Source organism: Anser brachyrhynchus, assembly GCF_964034855.1.
Source record: "Anser brachyrhynchus genome assembly, chromosome: 17".
NCBI classification, from domain to species: Eukaryota; Metazoa; Chordata; class Aves; order Anseriformes; family Anatidae; genus Anser; species Anser brachyrhynchus.
In genome coordinates, this window is record NC_137710.1 from 1,730,791 (window position 1) to 1,746,154 (window position 15,364).

The 15,364-nt window shown below is 60.8% G+C and overlaps 2 protein-coding genes across 2 annotated transcripts in view; one reads left to right on the plus strand and one right to left on the minus strand.

Moving 5' to 3' along the window:
• Positions 1–245: 245 nt before the first annotated feature.
• On the minus strand, positions 246–8,596 carry DAO (D-amino acid oxidase). The gene is made up of 11 exons (XM_080558947.1): positions 8,465–8,596; positions 7,665–7,869; positions 7,375–7,489; positions 6,929–7,005; positions 6,505–6,570; positions 6,181–6,235; positions 5,697–5,801; positions 5,539–5,621; positions 4,216–4,333; positions 3,923–4,021; positions 246–2,502 (listed from the first exon to the last, which is right to left on the minus strand). The coding sequence occupies exons 2-11, from the start codon at positions 7,856–7,858 to the stop codon at positions 2,371–2,373; spliced, it is 1,044 nt and encodes a 347-aa protein (XP_080415073.1). The 5' UTR covers positions 7,859–7,869; positions 8,465–8,596; the 3' UTR covers positions 246–2,370.
• A 2,444-nt stretch (positions 8,597–11,040) lies between these two features.
• The window catches only part of SSH1 (slingshot protein phosphatase 1), a 35,841-nt gene continuing 31,517 nt past the window's right edge, over positions 11,041–15,364 (plus strand). Inside the window, exons 1-2 of the mRNA XM_080559283.1 lie at positions 11,041–11,274; positions 14,797–14,837. Of these exons, the coding sequence (XP_080415409.1) occupies positions 11,209–11,274; positions 14,797–14,837 (107 nt within the window). The 5' untranslated portion in view covers positions 11,041–11,208. The remainder of the gene's footprint in view (positions 11,275–14,796; positions 14,838–15,364) is intronic.

Consider the following 15,364-nt stretch of genomic DNA (forward strand, 5'->3'; position numbering starts at 1 on the left):
GGCCGGGGGCTATCAGCAGCAACGTGCAGGCAACCACATCACTTCACACTGGGGTATTTCGGGTTCAGACGTCTACTCAGAAAGTGAAATGATGGCTTTTCCTTCCACGGGATGAAACGTTCAGGAAAAACGTGCAGTTAAACACCGGGGAGACAGACTGATGATCTGCTGAAGTGTTTCTATTAAAATAGCATTTGAGGCCCTGTCCGTGCTATCATTAGTAAGAGAAAGCATCACACACGAGGTGCTTGAGTATGACCTTTATTGTGCACACATATTAAATTGTGACCTTTTAGAAAATAAGCAAAATTAGACTGCAAATAAAATTAAACACCTAATCACTTGTGTTTGTTTTCCGAGAGGCTGTGTAAGATTGCATTTGTCTCCTGGCCCACGCAGGACGGCTGCTCCTAACGGCTCTAAGATCAGAGGAATCAAAAGCTTATTGCGAGCTTGCTTATTGCTTGCTGCTACCCCCCTGCCTCCCGAGTGTAACTTCTGAAATCAGCCAAGGGGTTTGGGCTTTACGGCAGCGCAAATGGGGGGAGAATACGGTCCTTAGCATCTCACGTCTGGAGTGAATGAAACTGAGCGGATGCTATTGCACTGAACGGCTTTTACTGGAGAGGCACCACAGACCATGAAGTTTCGCACTAATCAACGGTAAATTTTCTCCATCCATCGTCATCTTTTCACCGTCCTTTTCTGGACTATCACCCTCCGAACGTGGCTGCAACGTATCAGGTGAGCTGCCAGGTGAAGTGGGAAACCCTCCTGGCAGACAGGCTGGATGCGACAGGGGCTCCTGTTTTTTCCTATGCCTGTCTTGTGTTTTTTTTTTTTTAACAGGCTGCAGAGGTGCACCAGCTACCAGCATTGGTAAGAGGGCGGGCAGTTAGCTGGTGCCCTCTGCAAAGCTTTTCAGGGCGTTCTGACTTGCAAAGCGCACAACACGGACAGTCGCACGGTGCTCGGTGGAAAATCGTGCCCCTGGAAGGTCTCCCAGGGCCGCGGCTGCTGGCACAGCAACCTCCGTGGCGCGGTGGAAGATGAGACAAGCCCCGATTGCGCCCACGGGGCAGCAGATCCCTTGTGCGCGTTCCACCCCAGCAGCACGGAGTGCTCATCACCGCTCTTCTCCTTGGGGAACCCGAAGCAGCCCATCGGGAGCCGGGTCCTTCGGCGGGGCGCAGCTGTGCCCGGGCTGCGGCCACAAAGCGTGCCCTTCCCACGGGCTGCTTCAAATCCAGGGCCCCAGGAGGCGAGGCGAGCCCGGCTGCACGGCCGCCTCTCCCATTCACTAGCGGCAGCTGCCTCGTACATCCCCAGCCGGGCTATTTCTGGCATCCAGGGGGAGAGGAGCTGCGGCAGAAAGGAGCCGGCTGGGCTGCAGAGGAGAGCGAGGCAGGCACCGCGTGCTGGGCGTGGGGCCACCGCCTGCCTTTGGGTTTGAGACTAACGCTGCTCGACCCTTTCTCTTTGGGAAGGCTTCAGAGCAGGAAAGGCACACGGCACGGGAAAACTGGCGGGGCCGAACCTTCGGAGAGGTGCCCCCAGCCCCAGCACCCCCGGCCGCAGCGCTGCTGCTCCAGCCCCGTCTCGCGGCCGAAGGAGACGAGGAACCGAAGGGCCCGTGGGAGTTTTAAGGACAAGAACGGCTATTTTGCGTATGCTCTCCGCTATATATAGAACCTGGCAAGCACACGGGGCTGGAACATGTTGCTTTTGTTACTAAAAACATCATCTGGAAAGCCCATTTTAGGTAACTGCTGCTTGTCTATTGCCAGCTACACTAACCAGGTGCCGTAGACCCGTGCTCGGTCCTGGCATGAGCGTAAGGAAAGCTGTTGTGGCCGGAGCACGCGCCTTTAGAGCGGCTGTCACTTCCCTGGGAGCTCCAGAGCTTCTTCCTACTAAGGAGCTTTTGCCTCCCGGGGGGAGCCTGCAAATCTAATTAGGCGCTGGGTGTCTGGGCAGTCGGTGAAGACCTCGGGTGGCACCGGCTCGGTTTCAGATCCCGTCCCGTCGCGCAGACGAACGGCAGGACTGCCGGGATTTCAGCCGAACCCTGCCTGCCCTTTGCAGACTGATCCCCGGGACAGAAGTGCACTTTGCCACAGATAATTAGTCCGTGTTTTGAAGCACTTCCTTTAGGCAGGTTGTGCGAGGCCACGGCGGAGGAAATTCAGCCATCTGGCTAATGGCAGCGACAGAACTGGCAGCAGCCCGAAAACGAGACACCGGGAAGCAGCGGCGAAGCTGGCAGGAGGGTCGAGCAGCCCACGTGTGCATCACCACCTTATTCGCGTCTTCCTGCTGTGATTTCTAAGCTACTGCTGTCACGATAATCCCGGCTGGGCAGGCAGCAACTCACAGGTGGGACTGGGGCGGCCTGGCCAGCTGCTTCTCCTGCAGGATGCTCCCCAACAGCCTGGCCGCTGCCATGGCGCAGCCCCAGTGGATGGTGATCCCGAAGCCGCCGTGCCCGTAGTTGTGTATCACCTGGGGAGAGGAGAAGGCATCAGTGCCGGGAAAGCCGTGCTGGAGCCCCTGGGGTTAAAGGCAGCAAGGAGCCGCTGTGGTGCCCAGAAAGATCCCTACTGGCTTCAGGCTGACCCCCGTGGGGTGCCAAGGGAAGCTCTCCTGCTGCTCGTCCACCCAAACCCCGACCCTCCTCGCCGCCCCAGTGCCTGCCCCCAGCCTGCAGATGCCCACACCTTCCCCAGGGCTGCCTCGGCCCTGCAGCACGGCTCCGCCGCCCTCCGCTCGCTCCCTCCCTCCCGAAGCTGCTGCCCCCCGAACGCAGCGGCGCCGCTCGCCGCCGTGGTGCTCGGAGCACGAGGTGCTGGTGCCTGCGCAGCGCCTGCTCCTGCCGAGGGAAATGACTCCGCTTCAGCTGGAGCCCGTCTCGCTGCTGGGATCGATAGCTACACCTCTCCTGCGCCGAGGCAGTGTAGATACGACGTGCTGATACAGGAACGGAGCGATCCGTAAATTAATTCAAACACGGCATTGCTTTGAACCATGCTCTGGGCTTTGCCTAAATACACGGAGTCCTTTCCAAGCCTCTCCAGCTAAAAATTGAATATATTTTCACTACATTTAATTACATTTTGCAGTCACCGCCCCCTTTGGAGCTTTAATCTCTTCTTCAAAGCTGTAGAGAGACATATGCAGGCAATCAAATCACGGATTCCCTCTGCAGGTCTGCTGCTGGGCCCTCAGACAAAAGCGCCAAGGAGCGACGAGGTCCTACACCAGCAGGCGCTGAGCTGAGGGCGCAGGGACAGCTGGCACACTGAACTCGTGCCATTCCCGGTGTCCTTTCTCTTAAAAGAGATACTGGCAGCGCATCGCCTTTGTGTCTGAGGCAGACACCTGGCTTTACCTGCGCTGAGACGGATTTATCAGTCCCACACAGCCCCGCTGGTGTCTCTCTGCCTTCACCACGATCCCTTTTGTGCTGCCCTTTGTTAAAATCGCACCACTACAAATACCACCACCGCTGCCCGATTCCCGTGCGCCTCGTGGTTCTGGGAGCAGCAGGGCCAGGGGGCTTGGTGCCTCCACGTTTTTCTCCCATCTCTTTTTTAGGGTGTGTGTATGCGTGTCTGTGAAGGACTAAGCTCCAGCTGCAGCTTTTTCTTTGGCAGGAGCACTCCCTGCCCACTCTCCCCACAAAATCCATTAAAAAAAATAAAATAAATATATATTAAAAAAAAAAAAAGGCTGAAAGCATCCCAAGGATTTCCCCGTTACAAGGGGGAGATGGCGCGAGGACTGACAGCGGGGCAGCGCGGCTGAGCAGCAGCGTTTGCTGGGACTAATTATCTCTGGCTGGGTGCTGATGTCGTGCTGTGAGCAGCACATAATTAGCACCATGGTTAACGATGTTCAGCACTGGGGGGGCTGTGCACGGTACCTCTGCCTGCGAGTGCCCGTGGCGGAGGGTCTCCCTCTCCAGGCGGACTCTGGGGCGCGCCGGTCTCAGGCCGCTCCACTCCTCCACGATCTTTGCTTTCTGAAACCCAAAGCCCGTCAGCCCCTGCCCAGCAGTCCTCCACGTTAGGCAGCTGGAGGCACGACGGGGTTACAGAAACCCTGCCAGCTCTCCTGGCTTGCTGAAGGCAGGCGTGCCCTGCCGCAGATCCGGATTTTGGGGGCTGTCCTCAACGCCCGTGCCCGGTGCCACGGCGCTGGGTTGGGGGCACCCACCTGGAGCGCGGGCAGCAGCTTGCAGCACTTCTCCCAGATGGTTTTGTGGTCCTGGGCGCTGTTCTCTTCGTTCCAGTTGCCTTGCTGGAATATCCCACCCAAGACCGTGAGCTCACTCCTGCACCAAGAGCACAAGGCAATGAACGGTCCCCAGGGGTTCCTCGTGGGGCCAGCAGACAGGGACTCGGTGCGGGTGTGATTTTTGGGTCCTGCCGTGCCCCGAGCCTGCAGCGTGCTCCTGCCTGAGAGACCCTCGTGCCAAGCAGGCAAGAGAGCGGTGCCTGCGTGTCTGCTCTCCTGCCACAGTTAATTAGCCCAAGTCGTTCATTAAGCACTATGAGCACCCAACGGGCCCATGCCTGGGCAGAACAAGTGGCAGCCTGCGCCAGGGCCTCGCCGCCCCCCGAGGGAAGAATTTCTTCCTTATATCTAATCTAAATCTCCCCGCTTTTAGTTTATAGCCGTTCCCCTTGCCCTGTCGCTATCCCCGTGCCTGCACGCTGGAGCTGGCGGCTTCCTTTGGGTGCCAGCCCGGTGCCCGGCCGTGCCAGCGCCAGCAAAATGCGCACAGGGAGAGGAATTGCTGTGTAGCTGGGGCTGCGATAAGCAATCAGCTTGGAATACTTTGCTTGGGAGCCGCGAGCATTCAAAGTCCCTATTTGCCTAATGGCTTATTGCCTAACCCTGACATATCAGCACAATAGGAGGTACCAGAAACGCAGCGTTCGAGTTCCAGCTTCAAAACCCCTCTCTGCTGCCAAAGCAGGGTAGACAGCCACTCTCAGGGGGCAGCAGGCAGGATGGGCAGCAGACACGTATTAATTCAGCCTGCAGTTTAGCTCTCTGAGCGTATGCTGCCATCTCACACAGATCCCCGCTCCCCTAAGAAAGCCCCCGGTGGGAGGCAGGCGGGCAGCGCAAGGTAAGTGCTGGGAGCTGGGCTCTGCCTGGGCACTGCCACCGCTGCTCATGTTTTGGGATGGGTTTGGTCCTTGGTAAAGGACAGGGCTGGGGAAAGCAGGGCTCTGGGGATCTGCCTGCTCCGAGCAGCCGGGCTCCCTCATGCCCCGGGCTGGAGCAGGCTCCCTGCGGGCAGCCTGAGCCTTGCTTGAGTGCCCTCGTCCTCCTGCTCTCCTCCCATGCAGCAAATAAAAGCAGCAACAGGCCAGGTATGAATCCAGGCCAGGTTTATATGGCTAAAGTCATCTTGAAGGGCTGCTGTAAGAAGGGCTCTGCAGGGCAGATGCCAGCAGGGAGCCGCGCTGGTGTTGGTGCTCTGTGAGTACCGAGTACTGCCGCTAACACCGTGTCCCTGCTACCTACCCCGGTATGACGTACGGCGAGTTGTAGATCCCGGAGTCCATGTCGTGAGTGATGATGAAGTGCTTCACCCACGGGGCCCGGACCTGGGGGAGGAAGGCAGGAGGTGAGGGGTGCGGGGTGCCCGGCCGGGGGGACGCACGGCTCAGGCACAGCCTCACCTTTAGGACCTGCCCGCGGGCGGGCTGCAACGCCGGGTCTGGCTGCAGCTCCCCGGCACGAACCCCGGTGCAGTTGATGACCACATCCACGCCCTGGGCAAACATCTGCCAAAAGACAGACACGGCGCGGTGAGCAGCGCCCAGGCAGCGATGCTTTCCGAGGGCGCTGCCCCAGGGAGCACCAGGTTCCTGCACCAAGGCCACGCCGAGCGGTCGGTGCGGGGCTCTGGTGGTGAATCCAACACAGATTGTTCACAATCTTCCCCGGCACAGCCCCCGCTGAGACCCCACGGCTATGGGCAAGGAAAGTATTTGCAGTTTAAGGCAAAGCCGTACTGCCCATGCCTGGTGGCTCCTCGCTGTGCACCGGCCAGTTGCTTGCTGTGCTGCAGCACCGGGTCAGGGCAGAAATCCCTGCCCCACGCCTCCCAGCATCGCACCCCGCACTCCTCCCACCCTGCCAAGGCCCCCATCCCCAGCTCACCTCCTGGAAGGAGCCGACCTTCTTGTGGAAAAACTTCACCCCTCTCTGCGCTAGCCTGGAAGAGCAAGTTCATCTGTTGCCAGCAAATAAAAGCAAATGTACCATCCAAATGAGTGCCTGTAATTGATGCCCAGAGTAGGTACGGCTTGTTGCTCCTTGTAATAAGCATCTGTGGTCTCCTCGGTGGTTCCTAGATGGTCTCCAATTATTATTAGCTCGTTTCCCTACCGACCCAGGGCTGCTGCTGGCTCGGCCAGCCCTGCTACTCCCTCCAGCAGACCGCAGCTCGCCAGGGAAGAGCGGCAGCACCGGCTCCGTACTCACCTGTTGGTGAGCCAGGGCAGGTAGCTCCTGCACTCCAGCATCAGCGCCGTGTTGAACCAGCCGTAGCTGCAAGCAACGAGGACAAAAAGCGATAAGGGCCCGCAGCAGCTTCCCAAGGGCGGCCGCATCCTGCCCCGTGCAGCAGCACTTCGGTGGCTGCTGCAGCTCCGCTCCGGGACTTGAATCCCCAGGGTACAAATGGGGTGCTATTTTTTCCCCCGTTTACAGCATTAGCACCTCCTGCTGATTTTCTTCCCCCAGCTCAACAATATCTGGCATGGTTTCCATGCGCCGTTGTTGTTTTCTTTGCAGTGACTCCCCCCTGTTTTAAGGGAAGAAGCTGCAATGAAGCCCAGCTCATTTCCCCTATGGGCCGGCAGAGGAAAGCCCATCACCGACCCGCCGGAAAAGGGACTGAAAATACCTATAACCAGGGAAGAGTTCGAGCTCTTTCGGTGTCAGGTTCCTGAATCCCAGGACAATGTTCTTCCAGGACGGGTCCTGAGGAAGGGGAGAAGGCCCCGTGTCATTAGGGAACCTGAACCAGCTGGCACTGCCACCACGGCAGGGGACAGAAGTGGCCGGGGGGGTGTCCCCGCTGCCCAGCCCCGTCCCAGGGCATCCCGAGCGCTGCTGTGGGCAGCGAGACTCTGCCAGCTTCCACCCTCAGAGGGCTCAGCCCGTCCTTTGGACAAATATTGCATTGAGGGAGCCAGAAAACACCGAGTTCCAGGCGAACTGTCACAAGACAGACCGCTGGAGCGATTTGGAAGCGGTTAGAGCATTGTTGGGGAAGAAACACACAAACCTGCCCACCGCCGGGCAGCCTCGGGGCGGGAGGCTCCTCACCGCCTGTGCCCTGCTCCTTACCGGGACGGGCCGCGTAAACAGGTTGTAGCCAGAAATTGGGAAAAGCCCCATCTCCTTCGCGTCCGGCGAGCCGAGGTACCCCAGCAGGTGATCGAAGGTCTCCTTGTTCCACAGCCTGCGGGGAAAACACGGCGGCACCGGCTCCACCAGCACCCTGCCCGCGGAGCCGGCGGGCAGGGCCGGCCGCTTCGCCCCGCGCCGGGCGGCACCACGGCGGAGAGAAACGGCACGAGGCGGGGACGGCCTCGGAGGAGCAGCGGGGACGACGAGGGTTGCGTGAAGTGACTCACGTCTCCCGCAGCTCGCCGTGGTCGCTCAGGTAGGGCTGCCACAGGCCCGCCGCCCCGTCGCTGGTGGTGTGCGGCGTGAAGCGGTCCGCGTAGACCTCCAGCTGCAGGCAGGGCACCAGGGGGTGGAAGCGCTCGTGGACGCACAAGGCGGTGGAGAGGCCGATCACCCCGGCCCCGATGACGGCGACGCGCATGGCCGCGGCCCCTGCGTGGCGAGACGCAGGGGGAAAATGCCTGAAAGGCAGTTTCGGGGCCGGGGAGCTGTGCAGTGGGGCTGGGGCCTCCTGGTGCTGGCTCCTGCAGGCCCCGACGTGATCCCGGCTCTGCAGCCTCCCTCAGTCCCCTCACGGCCGCTCCTCGCGGGAGCTTCCCTGCCCTGCAGCTCGGACAGAGCCCCACGGTCAAAGAAAATGGCCAAGGCCTGGTGCAAGGAGGGAGTGGGGGTGGAACGGGGCAGGTCACTCGAGCAGGCAGGGGAAGGAAGCCAGCACCACACCAGACCTGGTTTGGGGCAGGATTAATACATTCTGGACCGTGGTTTTAGTTGTGGAAGCACGGCACCTCTGTGGCACGGTGGGCCTGGCACGTGCCTGGGCTGGGATGAGTCCCGGGGACGGGGAGCACCGCGGGCAGCAGGACGGGGCCAGGATGCCTGCCATCTGCCGTGGCTCTGCAGCTTGCAGCCAGCAGGAATCGGGGCTGCCTCTTCTAAACGCGGCAGCAGCGAGCCCCCACAGCACAAGCCAAGGGTCTCCAGCTGGTCGCTGAACAACAGGGACACCCATTTTTCACCAACTTACCTGCTGAGCACCCTCCGGGCAGCCCCTGCGGTTTTCAAAGGCTTCAGCAGAGCCAGCTCCTCGCTGCGGCTTGTTTGCAGTCCAGCCAGCCGCCCGCGGTCCAAGGTCCAAGTGCCAAGGGCTCGCAGCCGCCCCCCCGAGCTGGGCAATGGGGCCAAAGTCTTTGCTCGGGACCCCGGGAGGTGGAGGCCCCCGTGCCCCGCACGCGGCTGGAAGCCAGCCCCGCAGCCCCTCCTCTGAAAAGCCCGCGGGGTCACCGTGGTCCATGGCAAAGTGCCGTCATTGCCACTTGTCACCACGGTGACTGCTGGCTTGGACGGGGAAAAAAATGGGAGCCTGGCGGATGGGGACACGGGGGGCGGGACGCCCCAGCCACAGGATATCGGGGGGTCTGTGAGAAGCGGACGCTTCAGTCTCAATTTTTGTGTCGTAAGAGAGAAAACAGCATTGCATCCCTCTAGACAGACCCCAGGGGCTGTGCTGCCCAAGTCAGAGGGCTTCGTCTCCCATTTTCTGGGCTGAAAAGACAGGCTTTTTTCCCTGCAGATACAGTTAGCATCAGCAGAGGCAGCCCCGGGAGCGCAGGCGGTGCTTGGGCAGAGAACCGCCTAAAGCTTTTACAAAAGAGGTGGTGAGGATACAAGAGACGGGAACAGATCTTCTGCAGTCGGGCTGGAAATGCGTATCGGGGCCCAGGATTTCAGCCGTGCAGCACGGCCTGGCCCAGGCAGCGGGAACTGGGTCCCACAGAAGGCAGGGGAGAGACACGGGCAGACAGGAGCTGGCCTGAGCAGAAGGATGTTTCCCCCCGAGGCCAGGGGGATGGCGAGGAGCGTTAAGTCCACAGGCTCACACGGCTTAAGCACCTGGTACCTTTAATGCTTTTGTTAGCAGAGCAGTGCTCGCACACGTTTCTGACCCCGAGCGGCGTTTTGGGGGGCCTCCCACCCTCCCTCCTGCCACGGGGTGAGCGACGTGATGCCTCCATCCCCGCCGCCTCAACTCCCTGAGCTCCCAAGGGTCACCACGAGTGAAGACACCACCCAGGGGTCCCGCTCCGATGGGAGAAGCTCGGGTGCCGCCTGCTCTGCCCCACCATCACCTCCTCCCCAAAGCGCCACCAGGAAGGGGGCTGAGGAAAGAGCTGGTTCCTCATCGCGATGCCCACCCCTGCGGGCTCCAGGCCGTCTTCACACCTCCCCATTTTTCCCTGCTGTGTTGCAGAGGCAGGGGGGAAAAGGCAGTCATTCGAAGGCCTAAATTATTAAGGGCTTTACGTACAATCAGCAAAGCCTCTTATACTAATTACCCTATTACTTGTCTGCCTCTTGCTTTTGGCACCGCTGACCCCTCACACTTTCTTCAGCCCGGTTATCAAATGGCTCCTTGCTGCTGCACCTTGCAGCTGAGGCCCTGCTGGTGCTTCACCAGTGTTGTCTCGCCCCTACGGCACCTCCTTGGGGCGGCCAGGACCACGGGAAGATGTTCTGTGACTGCACGCGTGCTGTGCAGGGTGCCATCAGCAGCGCTGCTCACCGGGCGGGGTGGCTGCACTGCTTCAAGCTAGGGCAGCAGGCTGGGGGGACCCCAACCCCCAGCAGGTCCCCTCGGGCACGGAGCGGTGTGGGCTGGAGGGGACCTTACGGACCGCCTGCTTACAGCCCCCAGTACCCCATCCAGCCCCATCCAGCCCCATCCAGCCCCATCCAGCCCCATCCAGCACCCCCAGCTCCCCTGGGCAGCCCGCAGCAGGGCCTCACCGCCCTCTGAGCGATGAATTTCTCCCGTATGTCTAACCTAAAGTCTTCGCTCTTTCAGTTTAAAGCCTTTCCCCCTTGCCTATCGCTACACCCATAATGAGGAGCCCCCCAGGCCCTCTTCTCTTCTCTCTTCTCTTCTCTCTTCTCTTCTCTCTTCTCTTCTCTCTTCTCTTCTCTCTTCTCTTCTCTCTTCTCTTCTCTTCTCTTCTCTCTTCTCTTCTCTCTTCTCTTCTCTCTTCTCTTCTCTCTTCTCTTCTCTCTCTCTCTTCTCTCTTCTCTTCTCTCTTCTCTTCTCTCTTCTCTTCTCTCTTCTCTTCTCTCTTCTCTTCTCTCTTCTCTCTTCTCTTCCCTTCTCTTCCCTTCCCTTTTCCCTTCCCTTCTCTTCCCTTTTCTTCTCTTCTCTTCCCTTTTCCCTTCCCTTCTCTTCCCTTTTCCCTTCCCTTTTCCCTTCCCTCTTCCCTTTTCCCTTCCCTTCTCTTCCCTTTTCTTCTCTTCTCTTCCCTTTTCCCTTCCCTTCCCTTTTCCCTTCCCTTTTCCCTTCCCTTTTCCCTTCCCTTTTCTTCTCTTCTCTTCCCTTTTCCCTTCCCTTCCCTTTTCCCTTCCCTTCCCTTTTCCCTTCCCTCTTCCCTTTTCCCTTCCCCCTTTTCCCTTCCCTTTTCCTTTCCCTTCCCTTTCCCTTCCTCTCCTCTCTTCTCCTCAGCCACCCCCCGGTACCGAGTGCCGCAGAGCCCCCCCCGCTGACCCTCCCGCGGCTCCTTTACCCGTGCACCCCCCCGGCGGCCCCCACCGGGCGCTATTTAACAGCGGCCCTGCCCGCGGCCCTCCCGTCCCGTCCCCGTCCCGTCCCCTCCCCGGCCCGGCTCCTCCCGGCTCCTCCCCGCAGCGCGGCGGCCGCCGCCGGGGCCGGGGCTGCGCAGCCGCCGGGGCCGGATGGAGGCGGCCGGAGCCCCGCAGCCGCCGCTGTAAGCGGGCCCCGCCGCAGCCATGGCGCTGGTCACGCTGCAGCGCTCGCCGACCCCCAGCGCAGCTTCATCGGCCAGCACCAGCGAGGTGAGCCGGGCCGGGCCGGGCCGGGGCCGGGCCGGGGCCGGGCAGGGCTCCGGGGGCCGGGAGCGGGGCGGGCCGGGGCTCCCGCAGCCGCCCGGGGTGGGCCCCGCGTCCCGGCCTCGGGCTCCCGCAGGGCCCCGCGGCAGCCGGGGACGGGTCCTCGGAGCCCCGTGGGGCTGCCCCAGCCTCGGCCGTGGGTCCCCGCCGGGTGGGCCCGTGGTCATGCAGCAGCCACGGGGCACCCAAGGCGTCGCCCCCCCGGCCCCGCGCTGCGGTAGGGCTGGCACCGGCTGCACCCCGCTGCACCCCGTCCCCGCTGCACCCCACAGCAGCTCCCAGCCCCACAGCAGCTCCCAGCCCCACAGCAGCTCCCAGCCCCACAGCAGCTCCCAGCCCCACAGCAGCTCCCAGCCCCACAGCAGCTCCCAGCCCCACAGCAGCTCCCAGCCCCACAGCAGCTCCCGTCCCCGCTGCGCCCCGTCCCCACACCACGTTTGCACCATGGGCCGCATCATGCCCGCACCCCGCAGGTCCCCATCCATCCGTCCCAGCTCTGCTGCGCTCCTCCAGCACCCCGGTACCCCCGCAGCCCCTCCTGCGGCCCCGCTCTCCCTGCCCCAGCCTTCGTAGCCGCCGTCCCTCCCCGCAGCTCCCACGTGCCGCCCAGACGCATCCCGCTCTGTTTTCGTCTTCCCCACGCTTCCTTTCTGCCTTCCTAACCCGACTCTTTGGTGACCCCCAAAGACAGGCCCGGTGTTTCTCTCCGTATCCTTCCCGCACACCATCCCTCTCCCCGCTATTTCCTCGGGCGCTCGTAGCCTCCGTTCCCCGCCGGGTAAACAATCCTATTTGTGCCCCGCCGGGTCGCGGCGACCCCCCGATAAGCCGTGGGGTTGAGGGCTGAGGTGCCTGCGGGCTGCTTGGCGGTGTGCTGGCGGGCAGTGACTCGTCCTCAGCCCTTCCCATCCTCATCCTCAGCCCTTCTCATCCTCAGCCCTTCCCACAGCTGCGGTGCTGCTTCGGGTTCCTGAAGCTGCAGGGACCAAGCTGGGCCGCATTCCCCGAGGAACCTGGCGTTGCGTTGAAGGGGACAAGAGCTAGCGGCCGCCCGATCCCCGCAGACACAAGTGGGCTGCGGCCCAGTTGCAGCCAGTGCAGCGAGACTGGATTTTACTGGTGCGGGTGGGACAGGAGCCTGAGCTGTCCCTTACCTTTCCGTGCGTACCCGCGGTAGGCGTTGTGTTGTGCGGGGGCTGATGAAGCAGATTTTGGAAGGGTGACCACGCGGTCCTCCCCGGGTGGCATTGCCCCAGACGTTTGGTGGGACACTGCTGCCCATGGGCCTCCGTGTCTCCAGGGTGCTTCGGTGGCTCCTAAAGGAAGCCATCATCCCCCGTCCTGTGTGAGCGGTCCCTTCTGGCAGGAAATCCCATACGGCTTTCAACCATCCTGTTCAAAAACCAGCATGGTTTTTTTTTTATGCAGTTGATTTCGCAGCAAAGTGCCACCGAAAAGTGCCAGCTCTCCCTCGCCTTCTGTGATCTCACAAGGATGGGTTTACAGGCTCTTCGGGGCTGTTAGCCTACGTGAATAATTACCAGAAGATTTTTATTATTTTTTTTTAATGGAAAGCGATGACCAAGTGTTCCTGCTGTGAGTAAGCTGCTGCAGCCTCCCCTCACTCATAAGCTGAGGGAATTTATAAAATGGATGCTGCTGCCTGCAAGGGGCTTGCTGTCGTGTGAACGTGGCGGGCCGTAAATTCTTAGGGGTGTTTTATCTGCGGATGGAGAGCGTTGGTGAGCCCCGACGGGTGCTGCTGGCCGGGCTGCCCTCTCCGTGCCGCACCGCCCGAGCTGGCAGCGGACGTGAAACCTGGCGGCAGAGAGGGATGCTCAGCCCGAAGGGCAGTGCTCGATGCCGCCTGTGGTGCCGAGCGATTCTGTCTTGGCCTTCCGGCAGCCGTTGAGCGGCGAGGAGAGGGGCAGCGGACTCGCGGCCGGGTCGGGGTGATGAACCCCAAGCAGCGTCGGGGCCGGCCCGGCTGCGGAATCACAGCCACCGTCAGCTGAGATTTCACGGCCGCGTTTATTTTAAACAAAAAAAAAGGTGGCTCTCGGACCCGTTGCTGTGTGACGGACCCAAACAAACAGGCCGGGGACCTGCCCCGGGCCGGGCCGTACGCCCGCCGGGGCTGGGGGACCACGGGCAGGGGGCTGGGGGTGCTGCGGGGCGCTGCCCGGGCCGCTCTGGCTGCGGCCGCGCGGTGTAAACAAACTAAAAATAGGGCTGGTATGTCTCCCTCCAGATCTCCGTCAGCTGCGGCGGTTTTAGATGGGATTTGTGTCTCTCTCTCTCTTCCCCCGGGTGGCTGTACGTCTCATATCCAGGCCGTGTGGTTGCCTCGGGGTTTTTTTCTGGGCACCACCGGTTCCGGCAGATCGCAAACGGGGCTGCTCCTGCGAGCTCCCAGCCTCCCAAGCCTTAATTTCAGGGGGCTGCGGAACAACCCAGCCCCTGCACACACACACACACGCTCGCTCACTCAAAAACTCTAAGCTGGAATGTTTTGCATGAAACTGTTTACTTATTTTTGAGTTCTGCAAAACCACCTGGAAAGAAGGAACCCGTAGTGTGGCCCGGTTTGATGTGGGTTTGAAGCAATGTTGCAGTAAATAACAAAATATTCTCCGAGTCCTAACGGAGCACGCTTGCTTGAAGTCTGTGTCTCCGAGCTAACGAGGCTCCGGTGTCCAGCGAGCTGCAAGTTTCCGCAAAGGTTTTTCCCTTTTCAGAGCAATCCTTAAGGTCCTGGGTCCCCAGTGCAACCCGGCCCTTTGAGGGATGCTCCCGGCCCTCTCTGGTTACGCAGGGACAAAAGAGGAGAACCGTCTCTGAGCCTTGCTCTTCCCGTCAGCTCTGGACGCAATTAGCCACAAATTCCGTTTTTCTTTGTTAGGGAATTTAGTCCAAAAGCCAGCGGAGAAGTCGAAGGAGGTGGCTGGAGAGCAAGGTTAAGCGAAAGCGCTTTTCTTTGCGAGTAAGCTCAGGTCAGCCTGCGCGCCTCTGTTTTGAGGAAAGTATGAAAAGTCGGAGGGCCTGTCCCAGATCAACCAGCTCCCGGGGCGCTTGCAGCCGGTGCCTGCCACGGTCCCTGTCCTAGCGCTGTCCCTGCGCGCCCCGAAGCGGCTCCGGTGTGCCCGGCTCCCGTCGGCAGCCCCCGGCTCGGGCCGGGCGCTGCCCGCACGTGTGCGTGCGCTCCCGGTGACGTCCGGGTCGGCGATCTTCAAACCGATCCGCGCTCCGGGACCGGCTGCAGGATTAGGCCCTAATAGCCTTACAAGCCCCGTGAGCCCCTCTGTCACCCGGCAGCGGGTGCTGCCTGCACGTATGGCCCGGGGACGGCCACCCCGAGCCTGTCACTGCTGCGACGGGTTTAAAAAACACGTGTTTGTTATTTTTTAACTTGTCCCGTGGAAGCTACCGGCGTGTAACTTTCTCTGTATCCCTCTTTTCTCCCCTCAGCTGGAGGCTGGCAGCGATGAAGAGCGCAAATTAAACGTGAGGTAAGCGGAGCTGTTTGGCTCTAAGTGTGTTTGCACTGCTGTTAATTGCCTGCCACGCATCTCGGCCCTGACCCCACGCAGGGCTCCGGCCCGAGCACGCACGCCCGCCTGGGGGGGGATTGCGGGGCCAGCCCTGCCGGAGCTGAGCTCTGGGGGACGGCCTTTCCCGTATCAATTTAAGTTTGGGACCAGTGTTTAAAGCATAAAAGAGGGTTAGGTATTTTTTTTCTTATTTTTCTGGTGTGAAGAAACCAGAAAGTTGCAGGGAAGGGGGGTGTGCTCCTGGGGTGGGAAGGGATGAGAGCTCTGCTCCCTCCTGGCTATGCAGCCATCCTGTATAGGAATTCTGCTTCCTTGCTGCTGGGATCCTATAGGGCTGCTTTGCTCATACAGGGGGAGGAGAAGGCTGGGATGCCCCGCTGGAGAAGGGAAAGGCCGCCCTCGCTGACGCTGTGCAGACACGAGAAGCAGCAGCGATAAAGCTGGTCTGGTGGGACACCCGCCTAATGGGGCCGAGTAATTACGTG